General features: G+C 36.3%; 2 protein-coding genes across 2 annotated transcripts; one reads left to right on the top strand and one right to left on the bottom strand.

Annotated features, from left to right (window-relative positions):
* The first annotated feature begins 4493 nt into the window (after positions 1–4493).
* LOC589889 (probable rRNA-processing protein EBP2) lies at positions 4494–11969 on the top strand. The gene is made up of 9 exons (XM_789519.5): positions 4494–4626; positions 5378–5461; positions 5866–6029; positions 6637–6760; positions 7193–7282; positions 7876–7951; positions 8602–8686; positions 9527–9674; positions 10374–11969. Exons 1-9 carry the CDS (start codon positions 4558–4560, stop codon positions 10464–10466), a joined length of 933 nt encoding a protein of 310 aa, XP_794612.2. The 5' UTR covers positions 4494–4557; the 3' UTR covers positions 10467–11969.
* A 1684-nt stretch (positions 11970–13653) lies between these two features.
* LOC100893348 (protein FAM183B) lies at positions 13654–19071 on the bottom strand. Its single transcript, XM_003728298.3, has 4 exons — positions 18657–19071; positions 17337–17396; positions 16563–16666; positions 13654–15752 (listed from the first exon to the last, which is right to left on the bottom strand). The coding sequence occupies exons 1-4, from the start codon at positions 18796–18798 to the stop codon at positions 15639–15641; spliced, it is 420 nt and encodes a 139-aa protein (XP_003728346.1). The 5' UTR covers positions 18799–19071; the 3' UTR covers positions 13654–15638.
* Positions 19072–20109: the final 1038 nt, after the last annotated feature.

Below are 20109 nucleotides of genomic sequence, written 5' to 3'. Positions count from 1 at the left end.
TATTTATAAAGAATATTTGAAGAAAAAAATTGGAGAGGAAGAGAGTCGGTGAGATAGGGGGGGGGGAGAGATACGATTATGGAGAGACAGATAAAGTAAGAAGGGGGAGAAATAAACGCAGAGACGGGGGCAGATGAGAGGGATAAAATGAGAGAGGGGGAAAGAAAGGCGTAACAATAAAGGGAGAGAGGATTAGAGTGAGTGAGAGTGAAAGATATATATATATATATATATATATATATATATATATGTATATATAATATATATATATATATATATATATATATATATATATATATATATATATATATTAAGGGAGAGGAAAAAAGGAAAGGAGAGGGGAAAGGGCAGAAAGGGAGAGAGAAATAAGGGACCGAAAGAGGAAACGAAGTGGCAAAAGATCCAGAACGGAATTATGGAGAGGGCGAAGAGATAAAGTTAAATGTAACTGAAAAAATGTACAATTAAATGGGAATATTGCAAAAGAAGAAAGAGGATTTAATTGAGTAGAGGGAGAGAAAGAGAGAGAGAGAGAGAACAAGATTGATAAATATACACTCTAAAAACTATAATGTTAAATCACCTTTTAAAGGGGTCAAGAAGTGACTACTTTTTCAAAATCTAAAGGTATGGAATCCAGCGAATAATTTTTTTTTTGGTATTGTAGAAATATAAAAAAAAGATAGTTAGTGGGGGGGGGGGGGGGGGGGTAGTGTGAATACTGAATATTGGCGTGGCGCATACAAAAAATCCTTTGAACAAAACAGGAAGAAACGATGAAATATATAGGGAGTGAACAAGATGGTAAAGAAGGTTAGCGTTTTCTGCAAAAATGAATGTCATTATGTGTAAGGACAAGTGACGTATAATGAGAAGTCATTTCTTGTGGAAATTGAATTACAGATGATGAACAGTTTGGACTTGATCTAACAAGTTGTCTGACACCTGCAAAATTCTTCGCCCAAGTTGCCCAACTACCGGTAGCTTCATTGCAATTACATTAACATCCATCCTGTGCAATGTTGTAGTGCTTGCCGGAGTGATTGACAGTCGTGAGTTATTAGATCGAGAGTAACAGACTTTTCCTTTCACTTCCTCTATTCTTCCTTACGTTAGGTCTTTTGTGATTCCACATTCATCTGTCATTGTGTCAATGATAACCGAATATGGTAGAAGCGGAGCCCATTGTGACGTGTTATGACGTAGTCTCTTAGTTCCAGCCTATCACGGCCGGCCATGACAATAGAGAAAAGAAGGAAAGGGTTGTTTTCTTTCATATCACTTGTCGGGGGAATACAAGTCATGCAAACAATCATGTTGTAATGTCATCGGTGGTTTATTTACCTACTTGCGTATATCCCAGAATATGGCTGTAAAACCGACAAGGGTATCCAACAGAAATTTCGATAGAAAAGATTATTTGTGTTTTTGGTACCGTTTTGCAGGATCGATAAAAGGATAGTGTCGTTGAATATGTTGGAAAGACGGAATACAAAATCAACGTGACCATGCAAGGGCGAAATGTTTGACATAAACATGGGAATACAATAACAAATGGAGGGATATGGTCACAAAGGAAACATATAAACAAGAATTAGAGCTCTGTAAACATCTTAGCAAATGTCACAGTATATAGGCTTACGCTCTGTTCAGAAACATATCCTCAGATAAATAATGTTATGCACAATCACTGATCAGTAAGCAATTTGATTTATATGATACAAGCAAAGAAACAAACAAACATATTTCATTACCATCATGAACGTTACAAACTGAATTCGGTTATTACAATTTACTTATTTTTATGGTAACTACAGCTATAGGCCTATTTTGACGGAATATAGGAGGAACAAACTGTCATCCGGTTGGCGGCAGACTAGAAAATCTACTTGTTGACAAAGAGCCAACAGGCTTTTGAAGACAAGTCAGAGATCTTGAATCAGAACATCCGCCTTGTCATGGTTAATGAGAGGCGCGGTCAAACACGTATGATTTCAAAGCAACCGCAAGTCTTGTTTAGGAAGGATATAAAAGTTTAACCACCGAATTGAATCAGATGATGGGTTAATTGCTCTTTCTTGTACACCTGCACAATTGGGGCGTTTGACATGGGCGTTGGGAAACAAAGGTAACCTTGGTTATTGTAAAACGTAAGTGACACGTGGGTTTAGTGTTCTATATATAAGAACAAAGAACAAGTTTGTTCGGTTGTATGTTTATTTATTTTAGCACGGTGGCAGATAGAAAATAGGCCTAGGCCTACATTTTTTAAAATGAAAACTGAATAGAATATATGATAACCACGTATTTAAAAAAAATGATCGAAGCCGTAAATCCTTTATAATCTGATATAGCTTGGCACACGGGATACCAAAATTATTATGTTCATATTTATATTCAATTTCTCTTTAATCAATACCTAATAGGTTGTTACAAGAAAGCTGAAAAAATGGATACACTTATATGATTACATGATATCATGTTAACCAAATTTAATAATTTTGCAAATAGGAACAATTGGTTATCAAGGGGGAAGGGGTCGCCTCATGGGGCTCAGGGGTGTGGGTGCAGGGAGGTTGGAGTTTCCCCCCTCCCGCGCGAAGCCCGGAAGCTTTGAAAGAAGACAATTCGTTGTACCTTTCTCGACTTATAATCCTTGTCTGCCTACAGTCCGCCCCTCCTGCGCATAGCGCGGAAGCTTTGACGTATTAGTAGACAAAGAAGACGATTCGTTGTCCCTTTCTCGACCCTTAATCCTTATCTGAATTCAGTTTCTCCCCTCCCGTGCAAAGCGCAGAAACTTTGAAGTTTCATTAAATTATTGAAGAAAGAAGACGACTCGAAGTACCGTTCTCGACTCTTAATCCTTGTCTGTATTCAGTCCCCCTCACGCGCGAAGCGCGGAAGTTTTGACGTTTCATTAATTTATTAGAGAAAGAAGACGATTCGATGTACCGTTATCGACTCTTAATCTTTATCTGAATTCAGTTTCTCCCCTCCCGTGCAAAGCGCAGAAACTTTGAAGTTTCATTAAATTATTAGAGAAAGAAGACGACTCGAAGTACCGTTCTCGAGTCTTAATCCTTGTCTGAATTCAGTCCCCCCCCCCTCCTACTGCGCGAAGCGCTGAAGCTTTGACGTATTATTAGACAAAGAAGACGATTTGTTGTACCTTTCCCGACCCTTAATCCTTATCTGTATTCAGTCCCCCTCTTTCGAAGCGCGGAAGCTTTGACGTTTCATTAAATTATTAGAGAAAGAAGACCATTCGTTGTACCGTTCTCGACTCCTTTCCCTTTTTCTTCCTACGTCCTCTTACTTTTTTCTTCTCTTTCTCTCTCTTTTTTTTTTTTTGGCCGGCGGTTTTTTTTTTTTTTTTGGGGGGGGGGGGGGGGGCAACCGCCCCCACCGCCCCCCCCCCCCCCACCCCTGGCTACGCGCCTGTCTATAGATCATCAAGATTTGTATCTTGGGCGATCGTATTGTCGAGCCCTGTCAAGGAAAACCAGCTCTATAATGGTTCCATCCGGAAAAAATACACTTTATGTTAATTATTTCATAAATATGCTTGTTAGAGGAACATTCTTTGGGGGCAATAGTATAGTATTAATGACTGCTTTGAGAGAAATAGTTGTTTTATTACGCTCAAGGGAAGGTTAGAATTGTGCTATTCCCCGAGGCTTGCCGAGGGGAATAGCCCAATTGTAACCTTCCCGAGAGCGTATGAAAACAACTATTTCTCGAATATTAAAGCAGTCATTAATACTTTTATATGCCGAAAAAAAATAGACTAAAAAATGAAAAATGAAAAATATTTATCATTTTGTCGAAGACGGGATTCGAACCCTTGCGTACAACAAGAGGTGTACCGAAAACCAACGCTTAGACCACTCGGCAATGGCCCGCCGTTAACATGCATTGCAGTTTTCTCCGATATATACATTAAAATGGATTGAAACCGGCTTCGCGTGTGATGAATGCTTCGCAAAAGCTCCATATACGGACTCTTCTTTTACTTTTGCAATGCATATTGGCACGAACTTAGATCAAGATCTATCGGCAGATGTTGTTTTTTTGTTTTTGGAAGTTTATTTTCGTCTTCATGTCAACAATGCAAGATAAAATTGTCGGTAAGATCGATCGAGATTCAATTGTATTGAAATTACCGACCAATCCTTCGCACACATACGGCATCCTCCATCGCTCAAACCATTTTTTAACATGTAAACCTATGGGGTAACCATGGAGGCTGACCAACTGTTTTTAATAACCATGGTTTTTAAAAATATTGAAATGTTTTATGCATGGTTACCGAGAATTTTACAGGAACAGTTGAAGTTTATGAATGCAATTCGACCAATCAGATGGCTGGATTTCTTAAGTGAGGTATATAATCTGTGATAGAATTTTGTCTTGGAGTATCGAGTAGTTGAGGCCGAGGGTTACTGGTACCTCACCAAGAGAGGGCGACATACAAAATCAGATCCGATCAGATCCCAAGACAAGTACACAATCCAATATTTTACACGTGTTGATAGCGCGTGTTGATTGCCCAACATGACCGACCCCGATATTGCTGCAGAAATGGAGGAAGACAGTTTCGATGACTTGGACTCCGATGAGGAGGTATGTAGCCAATCTTTTCTATATTGAGAACTGAATTAGGGAATACCACTCATCTTTCTTGTCTATAACCCTACGAATTTGAACGGACCAATTCACTTCTAACATCAGATCAGCGGTCCCACTAGCAAAGATTCGTGTCGTGCAAATGACAAAGAGCGCGGAGCCGGAGCTTCCCGGGCCAGGAGCTGAGGCTTACCCTCTCATCCCGCAGCTCCGCTGATTTGTAATTGATAAACAATTTGACATTTGGTCAGTCATTGGAATGGCGTAGTAGCTTCTCCACTTTATTTCTGGTATAATTTAAATTATTAAACGATTCAATCCCACACAAAGGGTCAACGTTGATTGTCTTTTTTCCAATTCCAGTTTCCAATTCTACCTTGTTGTAACCTTGCCTTCGCCATGACCATGCTGCTTCATCATGAACTTGATTTTAAGTGCATTTGCCAGGAGGATATAAATAAAATCAGAAGAGGGAAAAGAAGGAGAAGTATGGGAGGAGATGTAAAGTACAATTATAAAAATAAAGAAGAGGAAGGAGAATTAAAATAAGAATAAGAAATGAGAATGGAAAGAAGGAGGAGAGGGTAAAGAGAGGAAGATTTTTAACATGTGAATAATTAAGGGAAGGAGAAGAAGATGATGAGAGACAAACAAACATTAGAAACTCAGCTGTCCTGTCCCGTGACAAATATTTGATCTGAATAACGGGGGAATTTTGTATATTTATTGTATCCTTTGTCTCTTTCAGCTGCAAGCAGCATTCAGCCGAGGTGATTTAAAACCAGGACTTAACATCGAGGCCAGGGCAAAGAGAGTGTACATAAATGATGAGGTAAAGAGGCAATGTTTTGAATTGGTAACTAATTTTTTTGTTCCATTTTTTGTTTCATCACCAAATTTTCATTTTTAGGTCTGTGGAAGGTTTTGAGAAGAAAAAAAAAGACGTTTGTTAAATTTGCTACCATTATAAGGATTTCTCCAACTTGCTTTTAAATATTAGCGCACTATTACAATTTATTTCAGATATGATTCTGAGCTCTTCTTGAACCTTCCAGAGATCTTTTAGAATTTTGAGAATAAATCACCATCTACACATGTTCAACTATTTTTGGACCATTGTCACATTGAATTTTATTACTGTTATGAAGTAGCGAGACGTGAAAGGTCTTTTAGGGCTTACATATTTTAATTCCTCTCATTCTCAATATCCTCCTCCCCAACCCCCTTCCAATACAGCAAGGATTAAAGGATAGACTGACGGACTTCAAGAAAGACCTGGCATGGCTTGAGAGGTTAGACGTGACCTGTGGTCCTGCAAGGGTACCGGGGGAGACAGATCCTAAACCAGATGAGGAGAACAAGGATGAAGTACATGATGACTTCAAGAGGGAATTAAGAATGTAAGACTTGTGAAGAGGAAAACAGCCAGATGTTAAAAATCTTCTTACTATGTAAAGCACAAAAAAAAGTATAAAAAAGGCGCAGGGAACCAAGTTCTAGGCATAGGCATACTCCATTCAGTGTGGAAATTGGAACTGAAATGTACTTCTTTCACAGACATGATATGTTATTATAAATTGGTACTTTTTGTAACTATTAATTAATGGAACTTTTGTAACTAACATTGTGTAATTTGTGTTGATATATAACTTTTTGTATCCAGCTATGTGTAGTTGTTCTTTATTTATCATCGTTTTTGTACAGTACTTTTTGCTATTCTGTCTTGCTAAACCAATTTTCTAATCACATCTTAACTGGATGCAGAAATTTCAATAGATGTACACTTGTTGTGCACAGGCGCGTACGCAGGGGGGTGGTTTTAGGGTTAACCCCCCCCCCTCGAGTTTTTTTTATGTGTATGTTTTATGTATTTTTTTTTGGAAAACCCCCCCTTGAAAAAAATCCTGCGTACGCCACTGGTTGTGCATAACATTTAGAAGACATTTCTTTACTTGTGTAGTATTCATCTTTTCATCGATTGTAGTCTACTTTGGTTTCCTCTGACAGATATCGTCAAGCCCAAGCAGCCGTCCTTGATGCGCTCCCTAAGTTACAAGCTCTGAATATACCCACAAAGAGACCAGAAGACTTCTTTGCCGAGATGGCTAAATCAGATGATCATATGAGAAAGGTAGACTCTATGTCTCTAAACTACTTCTAATTCTATTTACTCATGTATGTATTTATTTTGTTGATTCTATAATTAGGGAGCACTGTGTATATTGGTAACAAATCTTTTACTCGTGCTTTTGATCCTTGATTGATGCAATACATCCTTGGATCAATCCTTGATCAGGGCTTACCTCCTTGGACAAAATGTTTTACTATTTGTTGTCCCTCTCGTTATTTCAATGGGATGTCGTTGAAGTTGTTCTTACGACAGTTTCGTAAAACGATGCCCTGGTAATGCTTGGTTTAGAATAATTGCAGAGTCCTTTGGAAGAGCAGTTTGAAAAGCGAGGAGGCAATAAACAATGTTATTATCATTTTTGTTTAATTTTTGCCAATTCTTTTTCTTTATTTTGTTTAACCTTCATAACTTGTTGTTGTTACATTGTTGCAGATCCGAGAGAAGCTGATTGCAAAGCAGCTGTCCATGGAAAGATCAGAGAAAGCAAAGAAACTTCGGGAACTCAGAAAGTTTGGCAAAAAGGTACTGAAAAATTGTATACTTCATCGCTTGATGCAGTGTTTCCTGACACTTGTGGAAATATTTACAAGACTCCTTTCCATTTGAAAACAAATGAAGATATGATATTATGGAATTAATCTGACCGATCAAAGCCTGATTTTTTTTTTTTTGATTTTAAATTTTTTATCATTTCTTTTTCTCCAGAAATGGATAGTCCTTCAAATCTATGTAAATCTAGTTTAAATTAATGACTTGCTTGAACGCCTCCCGCAAGCAATCGGCACCTCACTTTGCTCCGTTTTTAAAACTCTCACCATCACCCCTGGACTGATCATTCATCTCAAATATCATATCCTATCTGGATATATTTTTGTTGGTAATAATTTTACGGTCCAATCTAGCCCATATAATTTCTGTATAGATATGATGATTATATGTTTTTGTAACTCATCAAGTACATATAACATTATACAGTTTCCCTCCGGGCACATTCCATGTTCTAGTGAATTTGTTGGGATGAATGGTGGTTATGTTTGACATCGTGCCTAACTGTTGGAAATTTGTGATGATTCATGTATTTGTGTTCATTTAAAACAATTTTTTGTTACATTTAGGTTCAACAAGAGGTCTTGGTGAAAAGGCAGAAAGAAAAGAAGGACTTAGCAGAATCTGTAAAGAAATTCAAGAAAGGTAGGATCAAATTTTGTTATTACATTTCAGTACAGTAAAAGTGGCCTACAATGCTTTCGACTGCCAATTTCCATTTATGATTATAAAAGTATTGTCTTGTAAAATCTATTTTTTCTGCCTGTTTGGAGCCAGAAGGACCTTGAAGAGAAGGGTTAAAAAAATAATTTGTGAGAGTTATATTGTTATTATGCAAGTGTGGAAGAACATCAGATTAAAAAATATTCCCTGAAAAGCATGGCTCCATAATGCCTTAATATTCTAAATATGGCATGTAACATCATAAAAATCAGACGGATTTGTATGCCACATGTTCGTCTAGTACCATATACATCTTTGTATGTACAGTGCTTGTAACTTTACCAAGACTGGGCCAAATTTATCATTTTGATGATTCCAGAACCTTGCCGTACACACCAATACTGACATGTATATTAGCTAGATGATCAACCTTTTCTGATCGATTCCACACCGTTTCTCTCACAATGCAATCGCATGACTAGAACTCAACTTTAGCTTTAACTCTGTGTATATGATGTGTGTCCTTTCAGGCTCTATAACAGATTATTTATAGTCGTGTCCATTGATGTTTATAGTAATGTATTCATTATGCATTAGTTATTGATGTATAAATGGTTTTGTTCAACTCTTAGGTCACTCAAAGGATCTTGGTTTTCTGGAAGGCAAGCCAAAAGGAGGAGCAAACTCCAAACAAGACAAAGCAGCAGCTAAACTAGGGTATGACGTCTTGCTTGTTAAAATTTTATCAAGTTTGTAGCTTGTACCTTGACAAAGCCATATAAAAAAAAATAATGTTGAATTTACTCAGATTTCTTAGTGACTTGACTGCTAGTCGTGCATATCATGTTTCATTTACTGTAAACTCTGTTATTTTCTCAGGATTAATTTTTCACGCTGAGCAACCCCCAAAACATATTTGTGGGTTCTTGTTAAAATTAGCGTTGCACGCAATTCAGCCTGTTCAAAACAGGCATAAGAAGTCATGCTTATATTTTGCAAGTTCTAAAATTCGCACTTGCAGAACCTAGTGCAAAATCTGTGAAAATAAATGTACCACAAATATTTCCGCATTTACAGTAGTGCAGAAAGTGCTGTGCATTATTCAATAAGCTGATGTTCTACAATCAATAACATTAAAAGAAACATCAAGAACAAACAACAGACACTTTTAAGAAATTAACATTGAAATTGAAGTACGGATACTGCTAGATAATTCACACATTTCTCATCTCCTTTGTTTAAAGTCATGCTGCATTTGTAATTCAAGAAGAGACATTACAAGACCTCAAACAATTAAGTTTGTGACCTGATTAATGAGTATATCAACTCCATCAGAAATGGTTCAAATTAAATTTAGATTTCAATGATATTTTTTCTAAAAAAGTCAAACCTCTCAAACATTCACTGATCATTGATGTCTGTTACACGCTAGCAAAGGAATTAAGATGGAAATGGATGGAAATCCTTGCAAATTTTTCATATCTCCATGCATTCATTTTGCTGTGTGGTTCATACTCAGTCACTAATTTGACCAACGACATGATGTTGTATTTACAGACCCAATATGAAGAGGAAAGCGAAGAACACAAAGTTTGGATACGGCGGGAAGCACAAGGGAAGCAAGGTGAACTCCAAGCAGAGTGCTAGGGATGATGAGGATCACTTTAGTATCAAAAGAAACAGATCAGATGTCGCCAAACACCAGGTGAGACCACACATAGCTGCATTACTATCCTGGCTGTGTATTAAGAACTGTTCTATTGATTCTCAGCATTTCAAACACCACTGTACAAAACTCAACTGATTTCACTCAAAATCGGTACTTTAGTGACAATTGATGACACCTAAATAGTAGCAAAATGCAATCTTTTCAACTTTCTTGTACTTATCTATAAAGGTGCAGGCAAATTGTGTGGACGAAGTTGAAAAACTTTCTTCATTTTCCTCTGAAACCAACCTAACACAACCTACGTCTCAAATTCTCAAGTTCATTCTTACGGAAAAAGGAAAAGGCTCATAAAAAACATTACTTTCGTGTCAGACTTTAACCTTTCTTTTTTAATGTACACTGTAAATATAAATCACAATCTGTGTTTGTGAGAAGTACTAAATTTGATGGGGTGAATGACAGGTTCTGAGTAGGCACAACTCACTTAAAGCCCCACTACACTACTTTTAGCTACTTGCGTCCTCTATATAGCAAACAATGCCTAATCGGTGACCAATGGTCCCCCATGATCTTCTTTTTCTTATGTTAATTGAGAGCTGATTTGATGAGATTACCACCTGTCAGTGACATTGCAGGGAGGTCTTGTAATTGCCCCCCCCCCCCCCCCCCCCCCCCCCCCCCGGGCAAAACTAGTACAGACGAGCCGTAAGTTCATTTTTATTTTTATCCTAACAGAAACAATTTGGAGGAAAGCAGAGGAAAGGAAACACCAAACAGAAGAGACTAGGAAAAGGAAAGAGACAGAAACTCAAATCTAGAAAGAAATAATGGACTGTGCATCACTCTTTAGAAGTTTTAATTTATCTAATCGTGCTGCTAAAAAAAGACTCTCCATATTTCTGATATCCTGGGATCATACAGTGGAACTTTTTGCTGGTCCCAGCTCTTTACATTACTACCGGTATGTTGTTTTTTATATAACAAGGTAATTTCCTCAGTCCCAAGTACCTTGTTATAATGAGTTTCCATTGTATTAGGCCATGCTTCCTTTAACTGACTCCTAGTCCTCCATAATGAGGAGTAGGGGAGTTTACATGAAGTGTGAATCCTGCTTTAACATTTTGTCTTCTCAAAAAAGCTTGTGAATATGTTACTGTATGTCAAAGCTAATCTTGAGCTCTGGTATGGGAATTGTATTTCGAAAGAACGTGGCTATTTATTCATGCTGGATTGTTTACCCTGCAGTAGATTGATTGTTTGAACCAGTAAAATAAAAACAAAGTCACAAGAACTTACTGGAAATCATCTTCAATAAAAACCAAAACTCCAATGTGCACTTAGTGACCTGTATTAAGCACATGGTGTCGGGCCTACTTAATTTGATTTCCTTATCTTTCTATGCTCATTACTCGTCCCCTGGCACATTTCATTTATATGTAATCTTGAACATTCAGTGACAATTTTGTTGGATTCTGTGAGAATTTTACTTTCTATCATTACCAGAACTCAAGCTTATTTTTTAACTTGTATAAGTCTCACTAAAAGCATAATACATGTAAACAAAAACAAAAAAAAAAATAAAAAAAAAAATGGATTAACTTTTAGACATTTTAGATTTCATTTTGGACTGTTCAGATAGATGCTTTCATATTGATTCTACAATTGCAAAATTATGTGCCATTTTACTCAATCTATTATAAATGTGTGGTTTAATTTTAAAAATAAAAAGCATTATTTCAACGAATAAGGATTGTGTAATTTAGACTTGTGTTTACTTTATGGGGTTGATAGCAACCTCTCTTGAAGAAATGCCTGCACAAGAGACTACATGATAATGAAGAGATTAAATTCTTTCGTGGAAGGATCGACTAGTCCATTAAAATGAATAGAATTTATTTACGTGTACTGAAATGCAGGTGATTTATAAGTATGCCCTGATTTTGGATGGAAACAAAGTATGTAACGACAGAGTTTCAAAAAGAGGTTATACAACTTTCTAACTGGTTGGCATTTCCTCAGTGGACTTCCTCCCCCCCCCCCCCTTTTCATTTATTCCCAGCATCTCAAACAATTGCTAACTTCACTAAGATTATTTCAGTTGATGCAGATGGCATATTCTATTTTTTTCTTCAATCCAGCACTTCACACAGCCTCTTCATGTCTTTTTTGTCGTCGTTGAAAAATTGTGACAACTTTATATTAGTCATGAATGTCAAACTCTGCTTGTAGAGTAATTATTGTCCCTTTCATTTTTGTGCCACCTCCCAAGTCCGGGATTTTATTCAAACAACTGCTCAACTTGTAAATAAATTTTAGAAGTTTAAAAGATGATTGATTTGTGTGAGACGCAATTTTTGTTTTTGAAATGTTTTATTTCATGCAGTATAATTCAGAAATTTAAGAAGAATGCGAGGGGTCTACAAAATGGTGCTTACCAACAGGTGTGCTATTTTGTGATAAATACGCTTTTTAAAACACATTACCGGTAGTTGATAATTTGAAATTTTCATTTGACCAACTTTCATTTGAATCTGAACATAACTTTAAAGATTAGTTTTGTGCATCAGGAGCAAATTTATGTTCATTTAAAAATAAAGTTGAGTTCTAGTCTTGCGATTGCATTATGAAAGAAACGATATGGAATAGATCAGAAAAAGTTGATCATGTAGCATATAAGTATCGGTATGTACTGCAAGGTTCTGGAATCATAACGTTAAGAAATTTGGCCCAGTCTTGGTCGGTAAAGTAACAAGCACTGTACATTAAAAGAAGTATATGGGACTACACATACATGAGGCCAACATTTCAAAGCTGTTGCTAAGAATATGAAGAGCCATGCTTTTCAGGGAACATTTTTTTCTCTGATTTTCATCTACACTTGCATAATAACAATGAAAATGCTCACAAATTATTGTTCACCTTTCCCCAGAACTCAACCTTCTCTTTAAAGAGAAGGTTGAGTTCTGGGAAGAGGTGAAAAATAATTTGTGAGCTTTATCATTGTTATTATGCGAGTGTGGAAGAACATCAGATAAGACATGCTCCCTGAAAAGCATGGCTCTTCAAATGCCTTCATATTCTAAATATGGCATGTAACATCGTAAAAATTGGGACGGATTTTTACGCCACGTGTTCGTGTAGTCCCATATACATCTTTCTGTGTACAATGCTTGTAACTTTACCAAGACTTGGCCAAATTTCTTTTCATTTTGATGATTCCAGAACCTTGCAATACAAAAAAATACTTATGTGCTAGATGATCAACCTTTTCTGATCGACTCCACACCGTTTCTTTCACAATTTGCAGTCGCATGACCAGGACTCAACTTTATCTTTAAAGGGCAAGTCCACTCCAATACAAAACATTCTTTCAATATAGAAGCAGAAAAATCAGACAAACCTCAAAAAAAGTTTGAGGAAATTCTGATGACTAATAAGAAAGTTATGAATTTTGAATGACATGAAAAACTTTGAAAACTGCAAGACAAATTGGCAACTCGCTCGAGTCTGTGACATCATTGCCTCACTATCCACTAATTATTTTCTTTATATTGATAATATAAATTTCCAATCCCCCTAAAAATCTTATCCACTCACCAGCATCCAAGTTGTATTGATAGTTAATATGTTTTTGTGTGGATGCACTAATACGCAGTAATTTTTTGTTAATTCATGAGAAATGTGAATTTTGATAAACTATTTATCAATGATTATGAATATACAATATTCCAAGTTTTGGGGGATAAAAAGGGGAATCAATTGGATAAAAATATATAAAGCAATTGATAAATAGTGAGGCAATGACGTCACAAACTGATAACCAAATTGGCATTTTGTGTAGTGATTTTCAAGTTCCATAGTTTTTCATACTTTAAACATAGTTATCCGATTTTACTCAGGTTTTGACCTCTTCAATTTTTGTTAATATTTTATCTCTCAACTGCTTTTCTTTCACTCTCGTTATCATTCAAAAATGATTTCAGCCTCACATAGATAAAGCAAGAAACACAAGCAGTAATTGATAATTTTGGTTTTTAATATAAACAATATATACAATTTATATACACATGTGTACAATTTCCCATGAATCTGGAGAGAAAGAAAAAAAATACATGTATTATTGTTAATGTTTATGTGTACTTCCTAGTGAAAGTGGAAATTCATCTTTATTTATTCAAATAAATGAACTTTTTTTCTGGAAAGAGTATCAATTTTTAATTTTTTTCTCCAGATTTTCTTGCATAGCTGGTATTTTAGCATCGAGTACATTTCCTGAACACTGCGTTATCGAAATACAAACAAATGAGATAACCAAATAACAATAAAAGATATTCCTTTGATATAACATGTGTTCAGTAAGTCGTCAGGAACAAAATGATTAAAGACTGATTTTTGTTTATAGACACAATGGAAGATATTGTCTGAGTGACAGAAGGTCTATGTTAACATGAGATGTACATGTATTTGCCATTTTCACAGAAGTGTAACAGATACAAAACAATGTCAACTGCCAGAAGTATACAAAACAATGTTGCCTCCCATTAAAAAGATAATTAAAAGAAACGCATGTAGCATAGTACGCCATTTGCATCGCCTAATCCAAATAATACTTTGCCATTTTAGGCAGCAAGAATATTGCCTTGCATGTCAACTTGAAAGATATCATACAAGTGTATTATACAAGTACATGCATATATAGGTACATTTAATAAGGAAGTGCAGTGCTGAATATATTGAAGGCATAGCAGTTATATTGCATACATGTAGATATACTAAGAAGCAGCTCAACACTCTAAATCACACAGTATATTGATTTGCATAACATTACAAGGCCATGGCATTTTGCACACTTTGGTACTTTTGTGCCTGCTGGAAGAATAATAGAAAAGAGGTGTGGTACCCATTTGGGGGTACATCCTGGTTCTTTCAACTGAATGAAGACGTTGAAGTCAAGATTATGTGCTACATGTAGGTCCTATAGCATTATAAAAGAACTGCACTATTTTTTCTTCTCAAAAAGACCTTTCTATGATCTATTCTTTGCAAGATCAGACTGGGCCTAGCTACAACTCAATCCTGGTAACTTTACTATCATGTAGTTATACAGACATTCTGTCCTAATGCTAACTCAGCTTGCACACCAGAGAACCTTATCAGCACACTAATAAATACTTTCAATTTAAACATTGCATAGTTTCTTTGCTTTCATTATCTGCACTGGAGCAGTTAACATACCAGTAGCAAATTAAGATACAAATAAGTGATCTATTGTGAGGAGGGAGTGAGTGATAAACAATGGCCTTTCACCCTTAAGCCTCATTCTGATATCTTGCTGCAGAACGGTGACGTAAAGTATTATATGCTTCACATTTCTGTTACGGTGAATACTCGCTGGAACTTTGTTTCATCCAGTAAAACCACTTTATAAAACAACTGGCCCTGTTTTTTCTTCTTTTCTTGTGACCATTTACCGTGTCATATCTGAAAGAACCTTTACTTTTACCAAGAGCTAATGTACATGCATGTCTATGCTCTTGTCAAACACATATGCATCTTGATTGTGGTGGAAAGCACTGGAGATCACATCGTGGTAAAGTGAAATTTAGAGAGGATTTAGCATGTATGAGCATATTATCCTTCTAGCGACCCAAATTCTCTCCTTTTGCATCATTTTTGTTTAATACTGTAACATGACAAATAAGATATTTTGCTTCATCTTAATATCTGAATCGCTTCTGTGTATTAAAAACTGCATAGTAAATTGATTGGCAGAGCAGCAATCCCATTCTATTTTCTGTCAACCTTTATAAATCCCAAGCACATTCTTACAAAATTATGTTTTTAATTTACAAATAACATGCAGTACAAGACAAAAACTGTTTTTGTTAAATTAGTGACAACTAACTAACAAAAATGTTGTACGCAGGATATATCAAGATACTGTACAGTATAAACTATAAATGAGTTTCAAGTCAATATTGCCACTGTTCCCCGATCATACTACTGTAGATTCTCTTGCTGTTCTTTCTGCTTCCACGCTTCGTCCATATATTTGGTGATCTCTGTATTCTGTCTGGGGTAGTGTATCCTCTTATCACCACGATCTTGAGGGAGCTGTTTGAGAAAAGAAGATTTGAAAGTAATGTTATTTCTGTTGAATCATTTACGAAATATAAAAATTACCTGGAGTACCGGTACACAATTGTCAAAGTCTAGCTACTCAACAGTGCACCCAACTTGGAACTAAAACCTGCTTTGTGTACCGTATAGAGGTTGTGTTTGCATAACAGCAGATAGTGGTTATATAGGGCATACTATGTAGAGGTGGATGCTGAATGAATAATCAACAATTGGAACATGGATCATAGACCAAGGTCTTTGGTCAGAAACCAGAATTATGATGTGCCAATTAATAACATGATTTTAAAGGCCCACTGTAATACTTGTAGCTACTTGCTCCCTCTATATAGAAAAAAAATGCCTAATTGGTGACCATTGGTCCACCAGGATCCTCTTTTTCTTATGTTAATTGAGAGCTGAGTTGATGAGATAGCTACCTGTCAGTGACCTTCCTGGGTGGCCTAATCCCTCCTAGCCAAACTAGTACAGATGGCCTTTAAAATGTTTCAACCAAACTACAAAATACTAATTTATTTCTCCAAAGATCCCGGACATTGTTTTTGAAGAAATGTTTTATCCAGGCACAACACAGAAACACTTTATCACCACAACAGGCAAATATTGATCAGTATGAATTCTACTTGTAATACCTTTATCTGAATATTAATCTGCTCTTCAAACATATGAGCAAAATACATATGTAGTTTGTACTACTTAATAATAGACTGACCATGTAAGTAGGATATTGCATTTCTATCAACCTTGACTATATTACAAAAAAGAGGGAAAGATAGGACTCCTTACCAATGGTTTGTAGTACCAGCCTACTTCTTGTGCTTCTGTTTGTGGAAATTCAAATTTCTTTCCAGGCTCCTGGGTAGATCTCTTGATTATCCTCAGGAAATTATCTGAACAGAGAAAGGCAAACACAGATAGAGTTAAAAATAAGACTGCTTTCCTGGTATGTAGCTATGTACATGTATTGCAGATGAACTAAAGGTACTGGAGGAGGGGGGGGGGGGGGGGGTTAAAATAGTGTTAGACTTAGACAATAACGATATATATATTTATGATGTTTATATAGGCCTAATGCTATTTGATGCAAACATTTTGTTGAATCCAAAGAAAAGGCAAAAGGGATGGTAAAGCTTCCAGACACAAACTCCCCACCATACATGTACCCCTAGACCAAAGAAAAATTCCATTTTGATCTGGGATGTTTTTTCTTCTGTTGAGACTAAAAGTGGCTTTGATCACCGAACCTCTCTCTTGGTCCTGGAGGAGAGCATCAAAAGACAAAATATGTTAAGAAAATTTCTTCTAACAGACAGATTTTTCTGTCTCATGGAACCGAAGACCCAATGATATGCCATAACTAACCCAACATTTTATAGGAAATAAAACCCAGCTTATTATTATAGAAAAAACTTGATGTAAAATTTTGGACTAACATCTAGACCCTAGCCATTCAAGAATTCATTTGTTGAAAGCCAGATCGAAGTGTGTTACCTAATCAAAGTAGATGCCTAGCTTAATACTGGCTCCTAACAGATAAAATGTTGAATTTCCTGAACTTACCGTCTTCTTCCCCATCAGCCGAGTCATGTAATGAGTTGGGCTTTCCAGTCAGCGTATACACTGCGAGGTAGAGAAAAACAAACATCAAATTAATATTGTAAAAAATAAAGGCAAAGCTCTTTGAAGTATTCATAATGTGTTAAATACAGTTATGATATTTAGACTATTGTTAGAATGTATCAAATTTATCACCCTAGAGGCTAGACTGAGTCTAGTCTAGACTTTAAGTTTACAGGAAAAGTTAGATCTTCAAAAAAAAAAATTAAATCAAGACCCTGGCCCAAAAAAGAATTGATGTCTACTAAACCAGGGCTGTCAACCCTCCCGCATTTGGAGGGAGTCTCACGCAACCACGCTCATTCTCCTGCTGCCCCAAAAGGCAAAAGCTTGTAAGTTGTAGCGGGAGACTCCCGCCACCACGCCTTCCTCCCGCTCTCCCACCAATGATGTAGGCCTAGAATTAGACCGAATTTTCCGTCTCTTTCATTCGTTAGCCTCTTATTGGGGTAGGGTCGGCTCTCTCTTTAGAGACGGAAGCCGTTTATACACATGTCCTTGCTAACGCCACGGCCAGTTCTGGTCGTAGCGTTTTGCCCCCAAAATCCCCCAAAATGTCATTTTACCTCGAGCATGTTATATTGTAAATTAGGCCTAGGCTATAATAAATCAGTTCCACTTACCAACTTGACTGAAATAATCAGTTTAATAGTCCCTTTTTAGGAAATTATGGGTCAAAATCGAAATCCATTTTGAAAATCTTTTTCAACATGGATTCCGATTTTGACCCATAATTTCCTAAAAAGGGACTATTAAACTGATTATTTCAGTCAAGTTGGTAAGTGGAACTGATTTATTATAGCCTAGGCCTAATTTACAATATAACATGCTCGAGGTAAAATGACATTTTGGGGGATTTTGGGGGCAAAACGCTACGACCAGAACTGGCCGTGGCGTTAGCAAGGACATGTGTATAAACGGCTTCCGTCTCTAAAGAGAGAGCCGACCCTACCCCAATAAGAGGCTAACGAACGAAAGAGACGGAAAATTCGGTCTAGCCTAGAATCTCCCGGTTTATGAAAAAACCTCCCGCCAATCTGTACCGTAGATCCATGGTAGATCTAGGTCTAGACCCTATACAAAAAAAAAAAAAAAAAAAAAATGTGCTCTTACCCCCCCCCCCCCCCCCCCCCCTCAAAATTATTTTGCTGGATTTGGCACTTAATATTTTCTCCAAAAAAAAAAATCTCCCTCCAAGCAGCAGTTTCCCAAAGTTGACAGCTCTGCCTAAACCGTAACTGTATGTAATCACAACAAACTTACTCTTTTTGAAAGGGTTGATACTGTAGTTTGTGTACAATCTCTGGCACTCATTTTCCTTCTTAATCGTCTCACATAAGATAGCATTTTGATGAACAATGTTGACGGGATCCTTTTCTGGTTTCTTTGCTTGCGCTGCAGCCATGTTTGTTAAATATTATTGTTAACAATAAACAATCGGCGATAGTTTTTGTTTTGGGAAGTTGGAAGTCAAAATGACAAAGCAGCCTTGATTTGTCAGTTGACACCACGACAAAATTATGAAGATTGATCAACTGAAATACTCTGAAATTGTGGATTTCAGGCAGTGAAACAACGACACACCACGGCTCCAGTTCAGTCTAAATGCTATCGAGTCAGAGAGATCAGCTATCACTTTATCAGCTGGCTTTGTAATTTTGCACGTGAATATAGCTCGCATAGATTACGTGTAAACAATGTCAATGGTTGCTAAGCATAACAGTTCGTTGACCCAGCTCGCAGGATGAGTTTATTCTACCGCAAGATGGCGACATTGCTCAAAAAGAGATAAGAGCATTATTTTGTACTGATTTCATTTTGATAAAAATTAATACATGTATAAGATAAAATAACAAATGGATAGATCTAAATAAATGATACCTAGTGAAAGCTACAGCTGTTGAAGTACAAAGCCTACAATGGGGTTTATATTATTTTCAACTGTAGACCTACTAATGAAGCATCTCAAAGTTGTTTCGTCTGTTAATCAGAACCATAAAGATTCGTTGATGTTGATGTTGATTTTATACCCTGTTATTTCAGCATTATACACTGTAGTATGAAAAAACCAAATTGATTGATTGCATGATTGATTGATTGATTGATTTTTATTCGCCAAGCTTCCAACATACATACAGGATAACCCACGAAAGCTCGAAAGCTTATTTCCAGTGGGGTCGTCCCGACAGACAAGTTAACATTAATAAGTTAAAATAGTAATTTACAGACAGATAAGAAGAAAACAACTTATTAAAGATAATAACGATGATAATGATAATAACAACATTAAACAGATGATAAAAATGATAATAAGTACAAAAAAAAAAAAAAAAAACTAAGGAGAAGAAGAAAAAGAGGAGGAGTGAGGACGGAGAAGAAAATAATGATGAATAACGTATAAAACACTTATATACAAAATGAAAAAGTATGAACAGGCAGAAGAATAACAATTTCAATCATATGACATGTCATTCGCTTCTCTTATCTAGCTGACTCTCAAGTGTTAGGTATTCCTTTAATTAGTTCCTCTTAAAATGAGCAAAGTTTTCTATTTCTATTTTCTATTTAATGATAAATCAGGTACACATGTAATGAGAACCTAGACTATTTATATTGGGCCTATCAAAAGCTATTGACTTTCTCGTTCTCATTCTCATTGAATTTTTTTTTTAAATGGGTAAAATAAACTCAAACAAAAATTGGGTAAAAATATTTT

Source organism: Strongylocentrotus purpuratus, unplaced genomic scaffold (assembly GCF_000002235.5).
Source record: "Strongylocentrotus purpuratus isolate Spur 01 unplaced genomic scaffold, Spur_5.0 spur5_scaffold_3, whole genome shotgun sequence".
Taxonomy (NCBI): Eukaryota; Metazoa; Echinodermata; class Echinoidea; order Camarodonta; family Strongylocentrotidae; genus Strongylocentrotus; species Strongylocentrotus purpuratus.
This window is presented reverse-complemented; position numbering and strand designations above follow the sequence as displayed.

Bases quoted from the DNA above. Each gene is read 5' to 3' on its own strand.
- LOC589889 (XM_789519.5), top strand. From the start codon at position 4,558: ATGACCGACCCCGATATTGCTGCAGAAATGGAGGAAGACAGTTTCGAT. The intron at 7,283-7,875 runs GTACTGAAAAAT...TGTTACATTTAG, and splicing joins TCAGAAAGTTTGGCAAAAAG to GTTCAACAAGAGGTCTTGGT. The intron at 7,952-8,601 runs GTAGGATCAAAT...TTCAACTCTTAG, and splicing joins TGTAAAGAAATTCAAGAAAG to GTCACTCAAAGGATCTTGGT.
- LOC100893348 (XM_003728298.3), bottom strand. From the start codon at position 18,798: ATGGCTGCAGCGCAAGCAAAGAAACCAGAAAAGGATCCCGTCAACATT. The intron at 16,667-17,336 runs GTAAGTTCAGGA...TTCTCTGTTCAG, and splicing joins GGCTGATGGGGAAGAAGACG to ATAATTTCCTGAGGATAATC. The intron at 15,753-16,562 runs GTAAGGAGTCCT...TTTCTCAAACAG, and splicing joins GCTGGTACTACAAACCATTG to CTCCCTCAAGATCGTGGTGA.